This window comes from Podarcis liolepis (genome assembly GCF_965112155.1).
Source record: "Podarcis liolepis genome assembly, chromosome: 5".
In the NCBI taxonomy this organism is placed as follows: Eukaryota; Metazoa; Chordata; class Lepidosauria; order Squamata; family Lacertidae; genus Podarcis; species Podarcis liolepis.
In genome coordinates, this window is record NC_139556.1 from 72,942,476 (window position 1) to 72,969,079 (window position 26,604).

The 26,604-nt window shown below is 44.7% G+C and overlaps 1 protein-coding gene and 2 long non-coding RNA genes across 3 annotated transcripts in view; 2 read left to right on the forward strand and 1 right to left on the reverse strand.

Moving 5' to 3' along the window:
* The window catches only part of LOC310708398, a 149,266-nt gene that overhangs the window by 110,442 nt on the left and 12,220 nt on the right, over positions 1-26,604 (forward strand). The gene's annotated exons all lie outside the window — the stretch shown is intronic.
* Positions 5,117-26,604, forward strand: part of MOGAT1 (monoacylglycerol O-acyltransferase 1) — a 33,708-nt gene continuing 12,220 nt past the window's right edge. The window contains 6 exon segments of the mRNA XM_083506503.1: positions 5,117-5,485; positions 5,487-5,517; positions 5,520-5,906; positions 20,627-20,805; positions 21,831-22,035; positions 24,383-24,557. Of these exon segments, the coding sequence (XP_083362629.1) occupies positions 5,396-5,485; positions 5,487-5,517; positions 5,520-5,906; positions 20,627-20,805; positions 21,831-22,035; positions 24,383-24,557 (1,067 nt within the window). The 5' untranslated portion in view covers positions 5,117-5,395.
* Positions 7,638-13,493, reverse strand: LOC310708401. The gene is made up of 3 exons (XR_014527000.1): positions 13,383-13,493; positions 11,284-11,393; positions 7,638-7,806 (listed from the first exon to the last, which is right to left on the reverse strand). It is a non-coding gene; the product is annotated as an uncharacterized lncRNA (long non-coding RNA).

The window sequence follows — 26,604 nt, forward strand, 5'->3', positions numbered from 1 at the left end:
AGCGTACAGCTTCCGGGTCATGTGGCCAGCATGACTAAGCTGCTTCTGGTGAACCAGAGCAGCGCACAGAAACGCCATTTACCTTCCCACTGGAGCAGTACCTATTTATCTACTTGCACTTTGACGTGCTTTCGAACTGCTAGGTTGGCAGGAGCAGGGACTGAGCAACGGGAGCTCACCCCGTCGCAGGGATTCGAACCGCTACCTTCTGATCGGCAAGTCCTAGGCTCTGTGGTTTAACCCACAGCGCCACCCGTGTCCCTAGTAGGACTTTAGAGACCAACTAAGTTTGTTCTGAGTATCAAGCTTTCGTATCTGAAGAAGTGTGCATGCACACAAAAGCTTATACCCAGAACAAACTTAGTTGGTCTCTAAGGTGCTACTGGACAACTTTTTATTTTTTTGTTCTAGTGTCTATGTCCTGATAGGAATTTTCAGCGGAATCCTGTATCTGAAATGTTCTCTTTTCAACCAGAAAAATGGAGCCAGCAACAATTTTAAAAACTTTTATATGACAGCTGCTGTCAGCCACCTTCAGTCTCAGCCCCAGGGCCAAATCAATACAGTGGTACCTCGGGTTACATACGCTTCAGGTTACAGACTCCGCTAACCCAGAAATAGTACCTCAAGAAATAGTACCTCAAGTTAAGAATTTTGCTTCAGGATAAGAACAGAAATTGTGCAGCGGCGGCGCAGCGGCAGCAGGAGGCCCCATTAGCTAAAGTGGTGCTTCAGGTTAGGAACAGTTTCAGGTTAAGAACAGACCTCCAGAATGAATTAAGTTCTTAACCCGAGGTACCACTGTACAATTTGATGTTCAAAGTGAAGAACGAGATGGTGCACTTGCACACGGACCTATTTCTACATATAGAAACTGATTGAACTGGCATTTGATGCTTATGTCGGCACTGGTGACAGGGCAGCAGGCTCCTGAGGACAGCAAGATAGCTTAGGGAGCACAGGGCCAGCCACTTGCCACCACTCTCTCTCCCACCCCCAAAGCACCAGCTACTCCTCTTAAAGGTAGGGCTAGCCCTGGCTCTTTAATAGAAAGTGGTTTTAAACGTTCTCCCAAACTGCCACATCAGGATATTAACAACAGGTGACATTGCATTTACCTTGCATTATACGGTTGTCATATGCCACTCAGCTTTAGTTCCAGCCCAGGCTGTAATGTCAAGATAACAACCCTCATAAGCCAGTCTGCTTCTCTTACCATGCTTGCTGCTCCCCGCCCCCGCCCCCCAAAAATACCAGCATATCTCTCAGCCTCTCTTTCACATCACACCCATTTCACACCATGTGTGGAGACAACAGCACTGGAGAGTTTATTTCTCCTCTCCTGCAGCAGGAAGCATTTGCCAGACAACTGGGCGGGGGGGGGGGGGTGGGCACAGAAAATTCAAATATTTAAAATGCATTAGAACAAGTTTAATGGATGAATGCAAACTTTGGTCTTCTACTATTTTGTGAGATGGATATGTTTGTAATGGTACCAATCAGTGTAGCATTAAAGTCATAAGACTGAAACATGTCTCAGCATTTTCTGTTCCTTATTCCATCCTTGATTGATCTCCTAACAATGAGAGCCACAGTGTCAAATAACCAAGAAATCTCATCCACAGCCCAAAGAACAAGTCGTAATTGTTATGTCTTTGCTGGTTTACCATGCTTCAAAACACACACATCTTTCTTTCTTTCTTTCTTTCTTTCTTTCTTTCTTTCTTTCTTTCCTATGTAAAACTTTTCTGTAGAAAAATTGGACTAACTCCCTCACTGGGGGTCTTCAAGCAGAGAGTGAACAGCCCTCTGTTGGGGACACACTCGTTCTGATTTTCCTACATTGAGCAGGATGGTCCCCAGTTCTCCAATTTGGGGGAACACAATCACTGTTAAGAAACAATTCCCAAAGCTATAACAAGATAGTATTTTGATTTGTTTGTAAGGAACATAGGAATCTGCCATATACCAAGTCAGACCAGCTCAGTACTGTCAACACCAACTGACAATAGCTCCCCAGGGTTCCAAAGATAACAATCCCAGTCCTACCTTAAGACACCAGGGATTGAACCTGGAACCTTCTGCACACAAAGCAGATGCTCTGCAGCTGAGTCTACAGCCCTATTGATTTCATGGAGTAAGTAATACTATTGCTTCATCTGGTTCAGTATTGCCTATGCTGACAGCAGATTTCTACAGTTTCAATCAGGGAACTTCACCAGCCTTTCGGGAAGTTGCTGGGGACTGAACCTATGACCACATGCATGCAGCGCAGGTGCTCTACCACTGAACTGTAGCCTGTTACTTCTCCATTACCCCGCAGTAATGCTGCAATTCTAAACACATTTACTAGGGAATCTACTTGAACTCAGCAACAGTTACTTCTGAGTAAGCCTGTTGAGGAGTGCCCTGAAAACATAAAAGTAGGATTACCATTTAATGGCTTTTTCACTGTTATCTGCCCCAGTCCTTCTAAAGGAGGGATGGTGAAATTGTAGTCTGTCCCCCCCAATGCTGTTGTACCATAAGCTCACAGTTTATGTGGGGGTTACATTCCAGGGGTCACGCCTAAAGCCATAATCACAAAAAAGTAAAAACACATTGGGTTCAATGACATGTGGAATTGCCAAAGTTTTTTTTCCATGGACGCCTGCCCCGTTTCTGCACCCCCCTTTTAAAAAAACCAAAAAACATTTTTTGCCAAGTGTGTTAAGATGAATGCACACAAGTTAAATGCATGTAAGTTGGGGGTTAAAGGTAAAGGGTAAAGGGACCCCTGACCATAGGTCCAGTCGTGGCCGACTCTGGGGTTGCGGCGCTCATCTTGCTTTATTGGCCGAGGGAGCCAGCGTACAGCTTCCGGGTCATGTGGCCAGCATGACTAAACCGCTTCTGGTGAACCAGAGCAGCGCACGGAAATGCCGTTTACCTTCCCGCCAAAGCGGTACCTATTTATCTACTTGCACTTTGACGTGCTTTCAAACTGCTAGGTTGGCAGGAGCAGGGACTGAGCAATGGGAGTTCCATTGTGGGGATTCAAACCACCAACCTTCTGATCGGCAAGTCCTAGGCTCTGTGGTTTAACCCACAGCGCCACCCGCATTACTGTATTTCAATTCCCAACATGCAAGAGAATTGTAGTCCAGTTATATTTGGAAGACCATGGGTTCCCCACCTCTGACCTAAAGAGATCTGTGTTGGACTGCACATGTCAGATTAGGAACTGGGCGTGTTCGTCTGGTGCAGCAAACACAACCAAGTGACATTGTAACTCAATTTATTATGTCATGATAAGCTTCTGTGGACTCCAGTCCACTCCATCAGTTACATCTGATGGACTCCAGTCCATGAACACTTCTGCCATAATCAATTTCTTAAGTCTTTAAGGTGCCACAATATTTTGTTATTGATTTGCGTTATATTGCTTTCAATTTGAATTTGCATTCCCACATACATTCTGGCACTTGATGCAAAAAGACATTTTTAGAGCATAAGAAGACCAGAATTGGGTGTTGTTGTTTTTTAAAAAAGCACACAAACTATTGGTTTTCCCCAGATTCCACGTCTACTAGCCCCACATAAGGGAAGATGCAGAGGAGAAGTCAGGAGTCAAAATGGGGAAGAAGCAAATGTAATACCCTGCCTTGGCTGTGGACAAGTTTGTGATCAGTAGCAGAGGGGAAGTGTGTGAGCATGAGTCTTTGAGTCAGTGACAATGAATGGAAGCAGGAAGAACCCAACTTAGGTCATCATGCAAAGCATTTAAGCAACTAGGCTGAATCATGCAGATGAAGATTGTTGACGGTATACTGAGTTGCTACTGATAAAATTAGTCAAGGATCAAGAAAAAGAAGTTTTTTGTTTCAATTTTGGAAGTGTAAATACAGAGTTTCAATGCTACGTATGTATATTTCTTTTTAAAATGTTCAGAAAGGAAAATGCAACTAACTTGAGAAACCTCATGTCTTCCCAAATCTCCTCTTAACCCAAAGGGAGGGAAGTCAAGATAACGAAATCAGGGGAAAGGGAATTCCATCGGTAGGCAAACTGAGCCAACTTGTAATATCACCTGGAATCCATTGTTATGCAGACACTATGGCTAGCCTTCATGAACTTATATATGGATTTATTCTCCTCAACTGTTTGTGTACAGGGGAATACCCACTTACGTGAGGGTTCTGTTACTGTCTACCACCCACGTCAGTGGGATGAGTGTATGTGCCATCTAGTCTGCCTCCAAACTGCCCCCTTTGGGTGCTGCAAATGGCACATGTCAGCAGTTGAGTGCGTTCTGATCATGCATGAGTGGGGAGGAGCCTGTATATGGGTGCCAGCTTGAATAAAAATTGGGTGGAGGCCAAGTAAGCTCCGCTCTGCATAACTGATCACATGATGGGGCACACCCACACCATTTGAATGGCAGTTCCCATCAACTTTGGGGTGGCCCAGCTTCTTCAACTATTTTATTGGCAGGGGGGTGGGTGGGAGGGACATTGGCCCCAGGAGTTGGCTCCTATGATATGGTTTTATACAAGGTCAATCAATATATACTCTAAATTGAGGGGGGAATTTGCACCTGAACCATGTCCAATTAAAAATTGTCCCCAAGACCCCTGTCACCAGTCACCATTAACACCAAGCCTCCTAAGCCCAGCTCAAATGGCCAGTCAGCGCTAAGAGGTCCAGGAGAACCGATCTGGTCACCCCACCATCTTTCCACTCTGTGGTGTAAGTCATCCTCAGGAATGACAATGGGCAAATCCTCACCATACTTTCAAAGCACAGTCAACAGGCATTTAAAGCACTTGACTCCCCCTCTTAAGACTCTTGGAAACTGTAATTCCCCCTCTCACAGAACTACAATTCCCAGAATCCTTAACGAACCACAATTCCCAGGATTCTTTGGGTGGGGGAGAAGCTATGTTTAAATGTATGTTGTGAATGTGCCCTTTCAAGGAGGGTTCCTTGCAATAGCCAGCGGCTTCACACGAACAAGACACTTTTGTCTTTTCTGCAGCTGTAATCGACGCCCCTGAAGCAAATTGCATTTGCACACAAATTATTGGATCCTTGAACTAAGAGACGGCTTATTGCATGGGGGAGGCAGAAAAGAGCGCAGGAGGGGGAGAGCTGCGCCCAACAAGTAACTTACTCCATCCCGTTGTTGGAATTAAATGAAAAACACTTTTCAGTTATAAATGATAGCAATGGATAAACTGATTTGTTTAAGGCTGTGCAATCCTAAACGGGCTTACTGGGACGCTAACTGCCTCGAAAGCAGCAGGGCTTTACTTGCTCACAATAAGGACTTCAGGGAAGATACGTTTCGAATGGATCGTGTGGCAGTGTGAAATAGATCGGAGATCTAAGAAAGCCCCCACAACTTAGTTTGTCCATGTTGTGCCGCGTATGCCCTCTCCCCTTCCCCGGCCACAGGCTCCCCCTCCCCACGAGCAAGACCGCCTCCGAGGGGCTCTGTTGGGGCCGCCGCCACGTTCCGCGACCGGCGCAAGGAAGCAGCCCGGCCGGCAGCCAGGGCGGATCCTTGCAGCCTAGGCGCCGGGGAAAGCGCGGACCGAGGCGCAAAGCTCTCGTCGAGGTCTCCAATTCACGATCCCGCTTGGCTCCAGGGATCGCGCCGGCGGCAGGGCCCCGCCTCGGGATCTCCAAACTTGGAAGGGGCGATGGGCTCTCTCCACTGGCCAGGCGCAGCCCGGCCCGCGAGGAGGACCCACCCCGGGGGAGGCGAGAAGCCGCGCTCACCGTTGCCCTTTGGGCGTCTTCTGGCGTGAAGCCTCTCCGGCGGCGCGCCATGAAGGTCGAGTTCGCCCCGCTCAACATCCCCCTGGCGAGGAGGCTGCAGACGGCCGCCGTGTTTCAATGGGTCTTCTCGTTCCTGCTGCTAGGTAAGCGCGTCTGCGCCCCGTCTAGGTGCCCGATCCTCGCCTAGTTCGCTTGGACGTAAACAGAAACGGCAGCAAACGGATGTGTTCGCGCCGCAGGCTAGTGAAATTTAAGCCTGGTTGAAGCTGGGAATTGTCGAGTTGGTAGGGATCACGAGGGTCATCCCCCTATAATTAAGGGATCCTTTTTACCCAAGTAGGACTCGAACCCACGACCTTGAGATTAAGAATCTCATATTGTACCGACTGAGTTATCCCAGCTGTCGAAGGGGATGCATATACGATCGGGCTATAATGGAACTCTGTGCAGGCAGCTCAGTAAGTTTTACTTCTGAGTAAACATGCATAGGATGGGGCAGGGTTCGAGCTCTTGCACGGTGCAAGTTGACTCGCAAGTAAGTCTCACTAAGCTGAGGTTCAGTTCCAAGCAGCTATGCTGTAAGCCTGCTGCCTTACTAAGGAGTAAGTAGCCTTGAAACAAAGCGGGATTTAGGAAACCTGAGCAGAGTCTGGCTGTTGGCTTGCGGTTCTAAACGCGTTTGCTAGGAAATCAGCCCCTCCTCACTTGATGTGACTTACTCCAGAGTAAGGCAGCAAGCCAGTGCACACGTCTCTGTGACGAAATCCCCATTTAAAGGAGTGGGGCTTGCTTCAGAGTAAAAGTGCTTTAAGCTCAGACTGCACCATCTAGAAACAGGCAAGATGCGTTCAGTGTCCCACGTGGGGATTTGGAAAACTGCCTACTGGAACTTTATACATTTGCGATGAGCTTTGCGCGCTCTCGCGGAAAGGTTGTGATGATGTGATGGCTCTAGCGTTCTAAGAGAGCAATCCTATGCAGCAGAAGCTGGCGGAAAGCAGTGTTAAGTGCTACCCCACAAGTCACGTGACAGAGCTGAATAGGTTCAGGCTCCAATTTAAGTCCCTCCTCTCTGGTCCCACACCCAGAATGCCCCTTTTTGGGAAGTTACATTTGGCCTCACTTCAACTGGCTGAGCTGGGATGACAAAATTATGCAGGGCCATCTTTAGCATATACAGTGCCATGGTGCAAATTTTCCACCCGCCGCCCCCCAAAGTTGTTGAGTTTTTTTTAGGGAGTCTTGCACTGCTAAAAACATACCACCGATCGCGCCAGGGAAAGCAGCACACAGGTTGCGCCAGGTAAAATAGCATATCAAAAAGCCACCAGGGAAAACAGCATCACCGGACGGAAGGGGAGGCGATGCACACTTTTGCCCTTTCCCAAAGAGAAATCAGGAGTTTGCCATCCTCGGTGGCGTACTAAGGTCAGGTGGTGCCATTTAGGTGATTGATGGGTTAAGCAAATAAATTTTGATTACAGTACAGTGGTACCTCGGGTTAAGTACTTAATTCATTCTGGAGGTCTGTTCTTAACCTGAAACTGTTCTTAACCTGAAGCACCACTTTAGCTAATGGGGCCTCCTGCTGCTGCCGTGCCGCTGGAGCACAATTTCTGTTCTGATCCTGAAGCAAAGTTCTTAACCCGAGGTACTATTTCTGGGTTACTATTTCTGGGTCTGTAACCTGAAGCGTCTGTAGCCCGAGGTACCACTGTATTTGTATACTGTATTACCAAAAGATCATGATCTAGGATTCCATGATCAGCAGAGATGTCTTTTGGAGATATTTAAAGGACTATCTATACCCAGAAGTAAAAACTGCTAGAGTACTGGTCTGCACCTAGTGACACATTTCCAAATTATTACCGGTAATTTTGGATCCCAGGGACCAATGGGCGGGTCGGGGCCGGTTGGCCACGAGTGGGCAAGCAGAGTAGCTTCATTTAGTCAAGTGGGTTGGTTGCGAGAAGAAGCCTCGTGCCCCTTTGGCTCCGCAGGTTCGGGTTGACATGTCCATCATGCCTTGTACCAGATCTCAGTCTGAAAGCCAGAGCACCATCAAATTCCCAAAGCGGAAATCGATAAGGAGATGCCACAAACCTCTAGAGAATGAGGAGGCTTCGAAACTGGACACAAGCCCACTGTCAGTTTCACCCCAGAAGCAGGTCTTGCCTCTCAGCCCATGTAAACGTCTTGGAGATGACAATCTCTGCAATGTCACCCAGTTGCTGCCTTGCTCCCCGAGTAAGCAGGGTAAAAAAAAGAATAGCTTTCCATCCACTTCTCCCAAGGGCCGGGCTTTACTTTTCAGCGAGCGTTCAACCCCCAAATCTCCAACTAAGGGCAGCAATTTGGTTCCCTCTCGCTTTTGTGGTGGTCAAGAAACCCCTAACACTTCACAGCAGCATCGCCACCCAAGGATTATTACTTTTGGAGGGTCACTTTCTCATAACAATAAACTATTTCCCTCCACCCAGCTAGCAAAAAATCACAGTTCTTTTCAGATGGTAACTTAACACTGCCGTTGCCACCCGCTGCTTTAGTGAACAAGATGAAACCCTTCTGAGCACAACAGGAGAACTCCCATGGTGCTCAGCCTTCCATAAGTAGGTTCTGGAAATGGCCCTGGAGGTAGGAGCAGAGCCACTGAAGCACAGGGTTCCCAACCCCCACCTCCCTGAGATGCTCCAAAAGGATACCATGGTACTGAAAACTGCCAGTCCATCACGGGGAGCAAGCAGGGTCACATTCCACCTATCTTTCTCCCAACAACTGTCATCAACCATGGCTACTAAGGCAGGTTCAGTGGCATGGCCAGTCATGAAGCCAGACTAGAACGTATCCAAGTTGTTGCCTCCAAGCAAGCCTGGACTGTTGCCACCCTTTCTAGTGCTTTGCTCCCAAAGGGGCTATTTGCCAGTGTAATGGTTGTTTAACTACTGAGCCCAGGGAGATCTTCTTAAGGCAGGGATACACCACTGCATTCAGAGCTTACAATACCTCTCAGATAAAAAGGAACCTGTGAAATTCAGAGCTACCCAAAATCCTGTCTGGCGAGCAGATGCAAGAGTGCTGATTATCATTGTGATGATGGTTATTCTTTTTCAAATGGAGCTACTGCACCCAGTGGCGTAGCGCGGGTTGTCAGCACCCGGGGCAGGGCAAGTAATTTGCGCCCCCTAACCCGTGGATTTGCGCCTCCTAACCCTAACCCCCAGATGTTGCGCCCGGTGCGGCTGGCCCCCCTGCACCCCCCACGCTACGCCACTGACTGCACCCCACCCTGGGGTCCCTTGTGAAGAAGGGTGGGCTGAAAATATTTCAAGCAAATAGCTAAATGAGGAAAGCCCTGTTAAGTTTTACAGCTTAAAACCGGTTAACAATACAAAAGTTTACAACTGTTTTTCTTATAATCTGCTTCTGAAGTCAGAGCGGTGAGTCATTTTGTTGAAAAGGGGCTTTCGTTGTACTCTTTTTGCTGCCTGCTAAAAACATTTTTGTTTACCCAGATATTGAGAATGCTGGTGTGTTCTTCGTTTATTGCTGTTTCCAATTCTTTGGATGTTTTAATTGTTTTCACTAATAATTGCATTGTATTATTCTTTCTGTAAACTGCCTTGGGTTTTTTTTTTCGGGGGGGGGGGTTACAATCACTTGGTATATAAATTTAACGAAATAAAGAAAAATAAATAAATAATATGTTTAAAAAGAAACAAACAAGCATATCTTCACCCGCATCCTAGGCAGCTTATCCACGTGGCTATTGCCATACGATTGTCCCCTAAGTAATTTATAACTGCCTGACTTTAAGACTCTTCTGTGACATACTAGAAACAGTACTGGATGTACTGCAATTATTTAGCATGTGTGTGTGTGTAGGATAGTAATTTCTAACAGAAGAAGCTACTCTTGCAAGTTAGAATATGGAGACGAGGTGGAGTCAAAGAGATACCAAAGTTATTGTGTGAGTATAATCAGATGCAGCTATGGGGGGGGGGGGGGGAGAGAAGGAAAGAAAAATAGGTAATAGTAGCACCATGGTGAAGTGCTACAGTATAACCCATGCCCTACTCCTTAAACCTGAATGATGAATAGAAATGGCATTAAGAAAGGGGTGCTTCAAAAAAACATGCAAAACAAATCTTTATTGTTCCTTCATGGAGATGGTTGTGCAGGGCTTCAGTAGCCAAGCCTTCCTCTTCTCCCCTATAAAAACATAACATAACCATAACCAGTGGCTACTAATCAGCTCATTATCCATTGGAAATAACCTTCTAAGATCCTTCACCATAGCTGTCGAGCCATTTGTTACAGCAAACTGAAGTCAGAGCTTCAATTTCCCAACCAAGTCTTGGTTCACTGAGACTTCTCTGTCACATTACCTTCCTCCCTTCACCTTCTTGGTGATTTTTTTTTAAAGCTTTAACCACAGTTTAGCTGTAATTTTTAAGAGTAGTTTTTGTGTGAATTACCATAGATCGTTTGATGCTGTACTACTAACGGAAAACAGGGCAAAGAGGAGTTACTAAAAATAGCCATACCAACCAGTGCAGAGTTTTATATACAACCATCCAGATGGAAAAGATCCTGCTGGTTTCCAGTCTGCTGCTTGGACCAACAAAAACTGCACAGCCCACCTGTGACTTGAAAAGCTGTCTTTCTGAAAGCACTTCCTTTGATGGGAAATAAAACTTTTCCAAAGCCACAACTTTGCTTTGTGAGCTACCCTGCGCTTTTGGAAAACTAGGCTAGACATTTTTCTAAATAAAGTCCATGGGAAAGAATGGGAAGGAGAATAAACTTGGGTCACTCTTGGCTGCTCAGACACCAGAGTTTTTAAGAACGAAAAGTAAGCCTGCTGAATCAGGCCAATGGCTCATTTAGTCCTTCATTCTGTTCTCACAGTGGCCAACCAGATGCTTGTGGGAAGCTTGCAAGCTGGATGGGAGCACAATGCACTCTGCCCACTTGCAATTTGCAACAACTGGTATTCGGAGGCATAATGCCTCTGTCTGTAGTGGTAGAGCATAGTCGTCACAGCTTGTAGCTATTGATAGCCTTGTTTTAGTAATAATAATAATAACAACAACAACAATAAATTTTATTTATACCCCGCCCTCCCCAGCCAGGGCCGGGCTCAGGGCAGCTAACACCAGTAAAATTACAGTAGAAACATAATAGGGGGGGAAACCCCAATTTAAAATACAGGTTAAAATGCAATTTAAAATGCAGCCTCATTTTAAAAGTAGCCCAAAGATCAAAACCATAAGGGGAGGGAAACATAAGGGTCAGACTGAGTCCAAACCAAAGGCCAGGCGGAACAGCTCTGTCTTGCAGGCCCTACGGAAAGATGTCAAGTCCCACAGGGCCCTAGTCTCTTGTGACAGAGCATTCCACCAAGTCGGGGCCAGTACTGAAAAGGCCCTGGCCCTAGTTGAGACCAATCTAACCACCTTGTGACTTGGGACCTCCAAAATGTTGTCATTTGTGGACCTTAAGGCCCTCTGCGGGGCATACCAGGAGAGGCGGTCCCGTAGGTACGTGGGTTTTATAACTGTTGAAATAGTTCTTCTGAAATCTCTTGCTTAAAAGATTCCAAAAAAGGTCCTAATGATGACTGAAGTTTTCTGAGGACACAAAATGTCAACACAATATGCTAAAACTTTTTTGTATATATGGGAAATTAAGATTTGTACATTTCCTTTTGAGAAGCTACAATCTTTGCCAATATGAGTTATGTAGAGCTGTTCAGTTTTGCAATCCTAAACCCATTGATCTGGCAGTAAGTCTTACCGGTTTCAGAAAATACTTCCAATTGAATGTCTTTAGGATTACTGCCATTGCAAAACAAGAAATGTGATCTATTTCCTAAGCATAAACATATAGAGCAAAACTCAGCAGGATAGGTTACTAGGTCACTATTACATATGGAAGCAACCTAAAAACAACTGATTAGTGGTTTTATTAAATGTACAATACTCCCTCAGCAGCATAGCAAATACTGTAAAGGCTGATTAATTGTTTCAAGCTCTGAATTGCATTCTTCATTAAAGTAAAGCACTGGACATTTGGCAATTCAGTTGAGGAAGTTTGAAGTACGATTTGTGTTCTATCACAATTTGACTGGAAACGATGCCTTATGAGGAACAGCTAAGGGAGCTGGGCATGTTTAGCCTGGAGAAGAGGAGGTTAAGGGGTGATATGATAGCCATGTTCAAATATATAAAAGAATGTCATATAGAGGAGGGAGAAAGGTTGTTTTCTGCTGCTCCAGAGAAGCGGACACGGAGCAATGGATTCAAACTACAAGAAAGAATATTCCAACTAAACATTAGGAAGAACTTCCTGACAGTAAGAGCTGTTTGACAGTGGAATTTGCTGTCAAGGAGTGTGGTGGAGTCTCCTTCTTTGGAGGTCTTTAAGCAGAGGCTTGACAACCATATGTCAGGAGTGCTCTGATGGTGTTTCCTGCTTGGCAGGGGGTTGGACTCGATGGCCCTTGTGGTCTCTTCCAACTCTATGATTCTATGATTCTATGACTATCCTACAAAAGGATCGCAGGAGGAGCTAAACTACATACCATACTTTCCCATGTATGAGACAACATCCCCCTCCATTTTTCAGTACAGACTTGGGGGTCATCTTATACATGGAGTTCTACCATAAGTCTGTGGTGAGCTATGCATCAGCTCGGACATTCCTGGCAGCTCCTGAGTCAATGAGGCTGGGCTGTGGAGGTAGCTGTGGAGCCGAGGCGAGCAAGCAAGATTCAGGCTCCTGCCATTATGCAGTGAAAATACAGCACCACTTCCATCAACCAGGGCAGTGGGTCGATCAGGTGATTTAAAAGACTGATTTCTTAATTTTGGGCTCCCAAAATTGGAGTCATCTTATACATGGGGGCCTCTTCTACACAGAAAAATATGGTAATTTTCTGTAGGGCAGAAATTAACTAAAGTACCTTGGCGTGACCAGCACATATTGTTTCCCCCTTATGCTGGTGGAATTGTAAGGTACAAGAAACATATGTGGTGACATGAAACTATGTACCAAAGTTCTGAAAGCAGGTTGTAATGGAAACTGTTATTATTGTTGGCAAACAGGTTGCCCTGGATGCTAAGTTATGTCTCATCCAATTTTGATGACCAATTCTGACCTTACTTCTCAGCCATTAATTCTATATATCTGTTCCTTGCCCCTCATCTAGTGATCTGTCAAGGGTGGAAGGATGCATCTTGTTATTCTATAGATCTATTGCTTTTTTAAAAAGTCATGTTCTTTACCATTTCCAAAAAAGCCTGACTCATAAAATATGTGCCGCCAGGGGTGATGTGGACCCTACCGACTTTGCTTCTACTTTGGGGCCGTTTGTTATTTATATGTCCAAACAATCCCATGGTTGACACATTCCCACTAAATATGAGTTTATTTGGCAACATTCATGATTATTTGGTACAAATAGGAACCCTGTATTCCCAGTCACCTGGGCGGGGTACAAATATAACAACTACTACTATTGAAAAAACAAATAAAGCAAACTGTAGTATTTACCAAAGTCTTAAGCAACCAGAGATTGTGCTGATGATGTTTACATTACTTTTATTGCTGCTGCTTACCTTGTGAGGGGTAGCCCTGAGGAACGCCAATCAAGGGACTTACTTCAGAGAAGTCTAGTATGGCTTCGCACACACTGTAAATTGTGAACAGCTTGGTGTGGAGTTTTCCGGTTGTTACTTTTGAGCCAATGTTACAAATGCAATTTCTCACTGGAGAGAATGCAGAACTTGGCTTCCAAATTCCAAATGTGTGATGTGTGGAGTGTCACATTGTATGTCTGAGCCTGAATGAACAATCAGGAGGAACCTTTCCTTCAACCAGTGTGGCTAGTATAGAAGCAGTCAGAGCTGCAAGAGTCCCCTTCATAGCAGAGCTCTTGTGTCCTTATGAAACACTTCTCCATGGCTAATATAGCAAAAAGCCATTTGCATGAATTTGTGAAAATACTCTCTTGGAACTTTCAGCTTGTGGCTCATTTGTCCTAGCATACATCTAGTTTCTGCCAGAGGCTGCTCTCCAAAGCAGAACAGACAAAGATAGCAGTTGTTCTCTTATTAATCATCTGTAAAGATCAAGGACATGGTGACACGAGGAAGGCAACTGCATGGGGCTTCATGCAGATGAAGGAAATCAAGTCTCCCATCATTCCTGCTCGGCTTAGGCAAGTTTCTGTATATGGATGGGGCCTTACTGAGCATAGGTTTTTCCAGATCTACGAATGGTTTATGTAGCGGAATAACTGCTAGGGAATTATTGGCATCTGTCTGTCTCGAGAGTCAATGGAGTCTGCCTCAGGGGTGAAATCAAACCGCTGGAAGATCACAACGTCTGCTGTGGCTGCAGAGACCGGTAACTCCTAACTGCTGCTTCCCAAGTTGTTTTTGTTGCATTAGCAGCACTGAAGTGACCTCTCTGGGGTGCAAGCCTGGGCAGTGTTTATTATGGAGGTCTTGGACTGTCCAGATGACAATTCCCCTCTCTTGGCCTCACTGATGTGGTCCAAAGGAAAGCAGAGCAATACATTTGGCACCAGCTTGGCTGCAGGTGTTGCCAGAAGGAGGTATGCAAGACACCATCCAGGTATCTTAGAGACTCCATTCTGGATACCACAGGGTAGCAGGTACAGATTTTTTTTTTCCTCAGGGAAAATTAGGACCAGTGTTTTCCTTTGCCTAGATGGGCTACCTTCCTGGGTTGGTGAGCCACACCTGATCCTCACTTCCCTCTATGGCGCGTGCAGAAACCACCTTTTTGACTGTTGGACCCACTATTGGTCTTGTCTGCTCAATCTGCTGGAGCCTGTCTGCAGGGGAAGTCCCCAACCCACTGAGGGTTTGAGAGCCATTGGCTACCCTCCCCTGGTTTAGTCAGCCAGTCGGAACATTTGCCAGAATGTGGCTGCTGTCGCATGCTGACAGCTTCTAGCAGCCACAGGTGAGAGCTGAGTGCAGGATGGGGACCAAAGGTGGGCAAGCTACCCCAGAAGTAGCACGATGCATCTCCCGCCAGAGGTGTTCCTCCTAACCCCCCATACACTCCATACAAGAGAATAAAATGTTGCAAATAATTGGCAAAAAAAAAAGAAAAAAGATTGAATCTTTACCACAGTATGCAGCCTCGGTCCAGTATACCTGAAACGAGCGTCTCCACCCCCATCATTTTGCCTGGACACTGAGGTCCAGCGCCGAGGGCCTTCTGGTGGTTCCCTCACTGAGAGAAGCCAAGTTCCAAGTTACAGGGAACCAGGCAGAGGGCCTTCTCGGTAGTGGCACCTGCCCTGTGGAACGCCCTCCCACCAGATGTCAAAGAGAAAAACAACTACCAGACGTTTAGAAGACATCTGAAGGCAGCCCTCTTTAGGGAAGCTTTTAATGTTTAACAGACTACTGTATTTTAATACTTTGTTGGAAGCTGCCCAGAGTGACTGGGGCAGCCAGATGGGCGGGGTATAAATAATAAATTATTATTATTCTGCCACTCAACGTGCCCAGTGGTGCAGGGCAGGACTTTGGGCAGAAGTTCAGGGCCTCACTCAGCAGAATGTGGAGGAGTCCCCTGCCTCAAATGCAGCAAGGCTGGCTTGCCACATTTGAAACACGGCCATCGAAAGGAATTGCAATCCCACCTCTCCACATTCTTATACCCTTCAGCCTGGAGTCTAAAATTACCAAACGGCTCGCTTCTTTGTCGGTGAGGATGAATTGACTTTCTGTCATTCCATCCAATGCTCTGACAGCTCCTAAACCATTTATTATTCATTAATAGAAGCTAGAGGCACAGCCTCAGACAAGTGTTTCCTGCTTAATCCAATTAGTGTAATAATGTTTTGTTTGCTGAACACCCAGCGCGGATTAAGCACCAGGGAGACAACTTGCTTCAGTGCAATGACTTTGTGTGGTGCTTTTCTGTTAGGTTTTTATTTTATGCGTTGGATCCCAAATAATGTTGTATGTCTGACTGGAGTCAGGCTGTTTAGATGAGGAGCTATACAAGTGAGCCAAACTGGAAGTCTGGCTCCAAGCGCTTGCTTTCATGTATGCTGCAGTTCCATACAGTTTGAGGGTGAAAATAGGGATGTTGTCTGAATGCCAACATAGCTCTCTCCATCGCTGCACATTGCAATGACACCTCCTGCCATGTAACAGAAGCACAGTTATCTTCTTTTTAAACCTGGGGAATCTCTAATCTCACGATGAATCTCCTTGCGTATGCCGTCTAATACAACAAGTGGGTATTGCAGTGCAAATAAATGTTGCAGTGTGTTGGGCTCCCTATTCAGGATTCCAGTTGCTCCATTCTTTTCCACCACCCTGAGCAATTCGCAATCCACAGCCACTGAGCACACTTGGGCTGGATCTAGACACATCAAAGAAGCGTTTCAGTTAAACACATTGCAAACTTTGTATGAGAAACCGGGTTAGCAAAAATGGAACTCCACAGTGCCATCTGGTGTCATAGTGTTAGAATGCATAAAAATGCATATAAAGTCATATTTCTTTGCCAATGTAGCTGAGTTCTTGGTCCTCATAGGTCTGTTGGTGAATCACTCCCCTTCCTAGGCTTTTCCCCTACACACTGCAGGGTCCCCAGCCCACTATCTTCTTCTTGTCTGTGAATGTTGCCATTTTTGGCTGCGAAAGCAACAGCAATCACAATCTGAACATCAGAAATAGAGGAGATTATATATATTTATTATATGAATAAACACTTACATCAGGAATAGAAGTGAAGCTGATGCTCTTTTGTGAACTGGCCACTACTATTTATTGAAAGGGAATCCTCAAAATTGTTGCCAAAGCCCCCGAGAGACAGTTTTTTACTAGGAACAGGTACAGTGGTACCTCTGGATGCGAACGGGATCCTTTCCGGAGCCCCGTTCACATCCAGAAGCAAACGCAACCCACGTCCGTGCATCTGCGCAGGTCACGATTCGCCACTTCCACGCATGCGCGTGACGTCGTTTTGACCGTCTGCGCATGCACGATCGTCAAAACCTGGAAGTAACATGCTCCGTTGCTTCCGGGTCACCGCAGCAAGCAACCCAATAATACTTATCCCGAAGCTACTACAACCCGAGGTATGACTGTACTGGAAACCACAGAGGACGCAAAGTTCATAATCATTGCAACATATATTCAGGACTTTACAAGTCTAGTATTCAGCAGGGAGCAACAAACTCCGGTTCAGGTGAAGGAATTGCAAGATCTAGGCTAGGGAGCACACATGTAAACACACTGGAATCCTTGAGCTCTTCTTTCCTAATAGGCAGCTTGTTGTAACACACAGTACATCTAAAGTCATTGTGTTTTTGGTTCCCTAACCCACAGCCCTCAGAATATCCTTGGGGAGTCTGAAAAAGTCCCCCCACCCCTGCTCCTAGGTCATGTGGGGTATTATTTCAGTCTCACTTCCACATTGGCCATTAATGTGTCACCTATGGCCCTGTTTCCTTCAAACCACCCTGTTTCCCTTAGGGACGTAAAAACTGGTGCAAACCGAGGGGGGGGGGGGACCCTGCCCAAACCACAAGATGTTTGTGCCCTGCCCTCAATTTCATTTGTGCTAGAGGTGAAACCCAGCAGAGGGATAACTTTAGAATACACTTTCAATAATAAGTCCTTGTCTTGGAATATCTGAGGGAAAGTGCCTCTGGTCATGAGAAACACATTTAGGTTGTGTACACATTTAAAGCACCCCCATGCCAATTGAATCTTGGGAATTGTAGTTTTCCCCTTGCAGAGCTAGAGTTCCCAGAACCCTTCACAAACTACCCTCTCCATCTCCCATTTTATCCTCACAACAACCCTGTGAGGTAGTTTAGACAGAGATAGTGACTGGTCCAAGGCCACCTGCTTAAGATTTATGGTGTTTAGCAGGGGCTTGACCCCTGGGGAAAACCAAAGCTTGCAATTGGGTAGGAGAAATCACGCATGTGGAGAAAGTCAGGGATAAATTGAACAGGAAGGTGCAGGAGCTAAACTGAAATTAAATGCAAACAAGAGTGGTGGACTAGCTCATCCTGGATGGGGCTGGTGGCAGTTGTAGTCTAAATGACTGACCATTTACTCTTTCAGGTCCCTAACATTGCTCAGAGTGACACGCAGAGACTGACCAGTTGAACTGCCTGTGTCACTGTGTTGCCTTTCGCCAAAAATATGTTGTTGTCCAAGGTTTATGTAACTTGGTCTTCAACTTGCTTTTAATCAAAGCTGCTTAAGAACTCTCTCATGTGTTTGTTGTTGATCTTTTTAAAACCATGAGCTTTGTTAACTTTGCTTAACAGGTCATTCAGACAAACACAGAAAGAACAGTGGGTGTGTTAGTTTGAGCCTTAGTCTTTCTGAGTTCATTTGGCTTCCTACCCTAAGGAAAGCAGGACGCACATCTCAGGGTAAGCCCTTGGTTAGTACAAAAGCAAACTTATCCTATCAGCTTTTGTTGCTATCTGGATTGTGTGGCAGCCTTTGTGAAGTCTTTGAACAGCCCTGCCAGGTACTAGTCATCAAACTTTGTGTGGCTTTCATACCTCAAGGTCATGTTGATGTTAAGCCATGTGGAATCCTGCCAAGGAGCTGAAAGGGTAGTAATTCTGTCAAGCCGTGAGACTATATTGAGTCATTGTCATGTCAGGAACTTGCTGAGCCACAAATGGAATATGTACATCTCGGCTTTTGGAATAAGTTGCAAAACTTGTGCTGCAAGATACTTGTAATACAAGAACTCATGACCACTTGCTTGATAAATCAAGGGGAAAGTTTATCATAACTGTCCTCTCCCCTGAAACGTTCTCAGGATGCCTTTGCTTTAAGTTCTGCACGTACATGGGATTATTGTGCAGGCTCTTAATCTGTTAAAGTTTGGCACTGGGAGAAGACTCTCTCTTTTGAAAGTGTGTTACTCAAGAAAGATCTGGCCTTCCATGTCTTTCACGCTTCCAATTCCTTTCTGTCTCCTTGTCTCTTGCCAAATAATTTCTAAATTGTGTCGGATTGTGCATCTTGGATACAAGCTATATTACAGGAAACAAATGTATTTGATTTGGATGAGAAAGAAAATTGAGAGTTTAAAAAAACAAAGTTTGGCTTTAGACAATTTCTTCTCAAGTTCATTTCCCTTAAAATGGTGAATTCCTATACACGTCTACTTAGAAATATGTTCCATTGATTTAAATGAGCTTACCACTAAGTGAATTGATGTAGGATTGAAAGCAATGGAGCTTACTTCTGAGTAGACATGAACAGGGCAGCACTGTTGGCTGCCTATTTTCCTGAGGCTCTTGTTTGCTGTATCTGCCACTGTCGTGCTAGCCCTGATATTGACTGTGGATATCTGAAAAGCGACTTTTGCATCTATTCATGTATACATGTCATGATTAGAATAGTTTATCATTAGTGTGGTTGAATGGTTCCTTTTTATTCCCAAAGCTAAAAATAAATTATTGCCCAGCTTCAGCTTGAAACTATCATGGAATTGTAGTACCGAACCACATATTCTCAGCAGAATGATTAATATTTATCATTTTAAGTTATCCAAGGCAGGACATTATGCCTCTGTGCTCTGATTTCTGTTTTTATCAGGCAGAATGACAAAAATGAAACAAAATAAAGGAGAAGCCTTTGAAAGGGCAAAATAAAACCCCCAGCATTTGATGAAGGATTTCAAAGGGTATACAGTGGTACCTCGGGTTACAGACGCTTCAGGTTAAAGACACTTCAGGTTACAGACTCTGCTAAACCAGAAATAGTACCTTGGGTTAAGAACTTTGCTTCAGGATGAGAACAGAAATCGCGCAGTGGCAGCAGTGGGAGGCCCCATTAGCTAAAGTGGTACCTCAGGTTAAGAACAGTTTTAGGTTAAGAAAGGACCTCAGGAACGAATTAGGTTCTTAACCCAAGGTACCACTGTATATTGTTAATAAGCAAAAACAAAAAAAACCCTTCTATCTCTCTGTATCACATACTGATATAACAGTGGGGACCTTAGGCATAGGAATGCAAAGAATAGGATAGAACCCTCCACTGCTGTCAACAGCAATATGGCAGTGTTACGAGTTTTGGGGACAGAGAGCAGGTTGTATGTTAGAGTTGAGAGCAGAGAGTTGCAGAGAAGCAAAGTAGCAAGCTGGTGTGGCTATGGGGGAAGCACCCTTGATGGATTAGGTCAGGGGTCTGCAACCTTTAAGACAAAAAGAGCCACTTGGACCCGTTTCCGAAGAGAAAAAAAACTGGGAGCCGCAAAACTCGTCATTATAAAAATAACTTTTTTGTCACTTTTTATTATTTCTTTGACCCCTCAGAATTAATCCTCCTCATAGAAATAAACGTTAAATTAACAAGTTACCTTTTGTGTGTGTGTGTGTGTGTGTGTTCTTCACTCCCCTTCAAAACAGTGACCAGCGTACATGCCCCCTTTCAATGCAGTGACCAGCGTACATGCCCCCTTTCAATGCAGTGACCAGGTGACGTCGGGACGGTGCGTGACTAACGCACGCACTGCCCCCATGCGACGTCACAGCCAGTACAGCGCCCGCCACAGTGGGGAGTGTCGGGGCGCACAATGCGCCTCCTCCCCTCGTTAGTATCTGCCCCGGAGCCGCAGCAAAGGTGTAAAAGAGCCACATGCGGCTCCGGAGCCGCGGGTTGCAGACCCCTGGATTAGGTACAAGGAGAGAACCCTCAAGAGGCTACTGTTGGCCAGCCATAGGGATCATGATGGGAAAGGAGAAGGAAATGGCAAGGAGGTAAAATTATGAGTTGCATTCATCATATCAAATGTTTTGTGTTTTCTGTGTCTGTGTTTTTAGCACAATGCTGCTGTGGAATCTTCATGATCTTTGTGTTTGGAGATTACTGGTTTATCTCAGCTATTTATGCGCTCTGGCTCTACCTCGACTGGGAAACCCCCCAAACTGGGGGGCGAAGATCCAAGTGGGTCAGAAACTGGACTGTGTGGAGATACTTTAAGGAATACTTTCCAATTCAGGTGAGTGAAATATTTTGCAGTGAAAGTTAATGTGTTTGTGTGTGCCCACTTGTGCGCTCTGCGTATGTCCCAGAGCATGGTGAGGAAAGCCAATGTAGTTGGCATCTCGTTAGGATTCCACTTCTGTTTTGTTCCATTATTATTCCTGTGCTGAAACTTTGCACGTGTGGATGGCCAATGTGAAGAGGCCATCACAGAAACATGGCCACACGTTGCACTAAACCATGGCTGAGCACCACATTATGGTCCTTGGGCTTTGTACACTCCCCTTCTGTCCTTCAATGTGACTGGAAGAAATGGTTTTGAAAGCTTTCAGTCCTTTTCTTGCTTAACTACAGCTTGCTATGCAATCCTAACAAACCAACTATGGTTGGCTTGAAACAGCTTGAGCACAACAGGACTTATTTCTGAGTAATTGTGCATAGATTGCATTATAACACTATGGAGCTGAGATCTCTGTGTGTATATTCTCTACAAGTTCCACCTCTATTTCTTATTTTTTAACCCAAATTGAGGTCTCTTCCAGAGAAGCTGTTCTTTGAGCAATCTTTCTTATTTGTGGGTGTGGAGGTTATGCAACAGGACATCAAGAGAGGGTGGTGTAGTGGTTAAGAGCAGTAGTCTCGTAAACTGGTGAACCGGGTTCGTGTCTCCGCTCTTCCACATGCAGCTGCTGTGTGACCTTGGGCTAGTCACACTTCTTTGAAGTCTCTCAGCCCCACTCACCTCACAGAGTGTTTGTTGTGGGGGAGGAAGGGAAAGGAGAATGTTAGCCACTTTGAGACTCCTTAGGGTAGTGATAAAGTGGGATATCAAATCCAAACTCTTCATCCAAACTCTTCTTACCCCACACTTTCCAGAGCATTTCCCCATAACTTTCCATCTCATCAAAATGTCGGAGGGGGAGCAGGTTTGTTTTGCAAAAGCAATAATTAGCTTTCGTTGTGGGATCTGAATTGGCCAGTATGCAATTGCCAGTCAACTTTTAAATGAAGAGTGAACTTCTTACTGAGCCTTTATTTCAGCTCATAAAAACCTCAGATTTGGATCCAAGCCAGAACTACCTCTTTGGGTTTCATCCTCATGGCGTCCTTGTCGCTGGAGCTTTTGGAAACTTTTGCACAGAATACACAGGTTTTAAGAGGTTATTCCCTGGTCTGACTCCATACCTACACATCTTGCCTTTCTGGTTCAGGTGTCCTTTCTTCAGAGACTATATTATGTGTGCAGGTAAGCAGTAAACGCTAGTAATTCAGGTGTGTCTGTTTTTCCAAAAATGGAATTGATGTACAGTATTTTTTTAAAAAATGCGACCCGACTTGATTTCCAAAGCAACCAAACACAGTTAGCATATCAGATAATAACGGTGGGCTGTATTTAACATATCACTAAGGAGAATGTTCTGCCAGTTTCAGGAGTTTTCCTTGTGCAGCAAAACATTATTCCCCTCTGCTACCCCCATACACCAAAATACAAGTCACAAAGATTCAGAACTGTAGAACAGCCATCAGAAATGGAGCTCGCAAAAAGATCATTCACCAAAGGCCTTTTCAAAAAGCCACGTCTTCACCAGCCATGGCACTGTGGGTTAAACCACAGAGCCTAGGGCTTGCCGATCAGAAGGTCAGCGGTTCAAATCCCTGTGATGGGGTGAGCTCCCGTTGCTCGGTCCCTGCTCCTGCCAACCTAGCAGTTTGAAAGCATGTCAAAGTGCAAGTAGATAAATAGGTACCGCTCTGGCGGGAAGGTAAAGGGCATTTCCGTGCGCTGCTCTGGATCGCCAGAAGCGGCTTAGTCATGCTGGCCACATGACCTAGAAGCTGTACGCCAGCTCACTCGGCCAATAAAGCAAGATGAGCGCCGCAACCCCAGAGTCAGCCACGACTGGACCTAATGGTCAGGGGTCCCTTTACCTTTTACCTTTAATGCTTTCACCTGGCACACTTTGTTCACCTTGTAAAGTAAGCTCTGGGACGTGGCCTGATTCTCACAGCCCTATTCAGGTGTTCTCCATCTTCTGATAAACAGCATTCCACATCACCAGAGGATGCAGAAAGAGGAGATTCCGCTCTACAGATGTACTCCTCAGTGTCTGGGTAGTGAGAGGGCAGGGGGTTGCAGATGGGGATGAAGGATTTAGCTTCAATCACCCCCTCACATGATTATTAATTGCATGAGCAGGGCCGGATTTACATATAAGCTAAACAAGCTATAGCTTAGGGCCCCACTCTCTTGGGAAGCCCCCCAAAATTTAAAGGGAAAATAAAACGACGTACATTTCCAAAATATAAGATAAAAAACAAATAAAATAAAACTTACATACAGCAACTGTGTTTTGTGTTGTGGAGGCTCCTATGATGTAAGTAATGGGCCCCACCTGCTAGCCTGCTCCCTAAAATATCACTGGTTAGATACCTATTAGGTCCACAAATTACCATATAGCATATATTCAACACAGTGGCAGTGTGGTGTAGTGGTTAAGAGCGGTAGTCACGTAATCTGGGAAACCGGGTTCGTGTCTCCGCTCCTCCACATGCAGCTGCTGGGTGACCTTGGGCCAGTCACACTTCTGTGAAGTCTCTCAGCCCCACTCACCTCACAGAGTGTTTGTTGTGGGGGAGGAAGGGAAAGGAGAATGTTAGCCGCTTTGAGACTCCTGAAGGGGAGTGAAAGGCGGGATATCAAATCCAAACTCTTCTTCTTCTTCTTCTACAAAAAACAGTGACAATTTGTTGTTGACAAAGGACAGCTGGACATATAAAGGGCCCCATTACCTTCAGTAGCTTAGGGCCTCATCAAACCTAAATCTGGTCCTGTGCTTGAGGGGGAAACACCCAAACAGGGGTCATCAAATTCAGTAGTAACAACATGTAGGCTTTAATGTTTCATAAGTTAAAACGGTAGTTTGTTACAGAGCATATATAAGAAATAATTGGATATCAACTACAGATGAATCCACCATCTTTTGGGATAGCTTAAAAAAAGGACATAAGAGCAGAACATTGAAATCTAGTCAGAGTATTAATAGCAGCTAAATGGTGTACTCCCATAATTCCCACAGAACAAAAATAGTTTCAATAAAATTTGTTTTCTTGCCACAGTGACAGAATTAAAGGAGCTGGTATGCTTAAGGGAAGGTAGACAGAGAAATGAGCAATTTGAGAGTCAGTGGGCCCCTTTTAAGTACATGAAATGAGAACCTCAGTTAATTTTTTAAAAAAGCTTTTCCCACTGCTATCATATTCAATTAAATAATTTGATCATTGATGTTGTAGATATTTAAATAAACTGTAATATGAGTTTTTAGAAAACATATTTATATTTGTCTTATAATTCATTAAGGGCACAATCTTAATACAGGATTATTTCAAAATAAACGGTAAATTAGTGACTCTTAGATTGCATTATGTAATATGTCATTTGTAGACTGTTTGCATGTTTATAATAAAGAATTAACTACTGTACGGAGCACAAATTTAACTTCAGATTTTTTCATTCCACCTGACTAATGGTTTCCATGCAACACTGATCAGTTGATTGGGTATTCTGTTATTTATTTATTTATTCACACTTTCAGGGTTGGTTTCAGCATCCAAGAAGAGTGTGTCTCATGTGCTCAGCCACGAAGGCGGTGGAAATGTTGCTGTGATTGTAATTGGAGGAGCAGAAGAGTCTTTAGATGCCCGTCCTGGAAGCTTAACTCTTAGCATCCTCAAAAGGAAAGGGTTCATTAAGGTGGCTTTGAAACATGGGTAAGTTCTATGTGTAGACCTCACCCATTAAGAATAAAGTGGTAACACACAGGACATTAACTGGGAATCAAGAGAACTTGTCATTGAAATAAGATGGAATGTAGGTACCCAAAACATGAAATGGACTACAGTGGTACCTTGGATTAAGTACTTAATTCGTTCCGGAGGTCTGTTCTTAACCTGAAACTGTTCTTAACCTGAAGCACTACTTTAGCAAATGGGGCCTTCCACTGCCGCCGCGCCGCCGGAGCACGATTTCTGTTCTCATCCTGAAGCAAAGTTCTTAACCTGAGGTAATATTTCTGGGTTAGTAGAGTCTGTAACCTGAAGCGTATGTAACCCGAGGTACCACTGTACTTGATAGTATTCTATAAGTATATCTTGTCGTTGGCCACCGTCTGTCTCAGGAGACAATGGAGGAGTGTCTCTTCGGGGGTGAAGTCAAATGGTTGGAGAGTTACAGTGCTGTAGAGACTGATATGAGATAGACATGTTTTGTTGTGCTGCTGCAGATACACCATGGCGTTTCTTCTCTCTTCAGTCCTCCCCAGCAGTCATCCCTCCTCTGGTCACTGCTGCGGATACACAACCTACCTGTCTGTCTCTAGCACTGGGGCTGTCTGCAAGGCATTCTCCAACTTTTGCAATGCAGTTCCCCAGCCAAGTAACATCATAGTACGGAAACACACCTGCTGTGCCACAGTGTGCATTGACATGCATTACATTAGGGGAAATTGCTAGAGAAAATTGCATACAAAATCTGTCAATTGCAGTTCTCTCAGTTTCTCATTTTCCCCACCTTCAATTCAGTTCTCCATATTTCTGCAGCAATCTGTGACTTTTTAAAATCATCGTGAAAATTCATCAGCCTTTTAATGTGAATTTCTCCTAATACATTTTTGTACGGAGTTTCAACTTTTGCAAACAATTTCTCCTAATATAAAACATTTTTGTATGTTATTTTCACTAGTATATTCTTCCCTCCTCACTCCCCACTCCGATATGTGCCTTTTCATAAATGTTGGTTGGAGAACTGCATCCCAGAATTTGGATAAGTGCAAATTATGAAGAATTCACACATTGTTTTGGAAAGTGAGATATTGATCAATTTGGCTTTAAGTGTGAATTGAATTAAAATTATCCTCCACCCCACATCTATATAAAAACGAGGGAAGAAGTGCAGCGTTGTGAAATAGATTCCCCCTCCCAATAACAAGAACCAAATATTCACACAGAAAAGAGCTGTCTTATATATGTCTAAGAGTCATTTAATATGCAAGTTTGAAATTGCACATGTAGCAACTTCCTGTTTCATGACTTTTTTTTACTGTGTGCTTGCAATATTTCTTTGTAAGTGAGCTATTAGCCAACAGCAGTCCTATGGGCCATTCCCTTCCTGTGGTTATTGTTCCCGATTTCAACATTTCTTGCGTTTACTGTCATTTCTAACTTTATATCTTGGTAAAAGAGGCAGCCAACTACAATTTCATTAAAATCCCGTGCAAGTTTTTTTCTGCCCTGTGCTCAATACTTCACTGATTTTGGCTGGGGAGAGGGCTGCCTGCCTGGGCATGTGCCCTGTCTGTCCATGCCAGAATGTTTAGGCAAGCATATGGGCTGGCCATGCTTAGGTTTGGCAATAGTCCACACTGGCATGTGGTCTCCACATGATTAGCCAAGGATGAATGGAGCGCTCAGGCCAAAATAAGCTTAGCCACACACCTCTGATGTATGCAGTGCTATTTTTCTAGAAAAACAGGTGCTGGAACTCACCATGAACACCTCCCTCATTCTCTTAGAATGGAAACAGTGCCCACATGAGAGGTGCTAGAACTGAGTTCCGGCTGAAAGAAAGCCCTAAATGTATGGCATCTGCTTAGTTAGTCCCATTGGACTAACCTGGTTTAGTCCTGTACTAATATTGCATTTAGTTGTATAAATGGAGGCTTAGTCCTATTGCCTGTTGAGCTTTTCCTAGGAGGCAGTAGGTAGCAACATGAATTTTTAAAAACATCTACCTGGCATCTACAGTGTAATTGTCATGAAC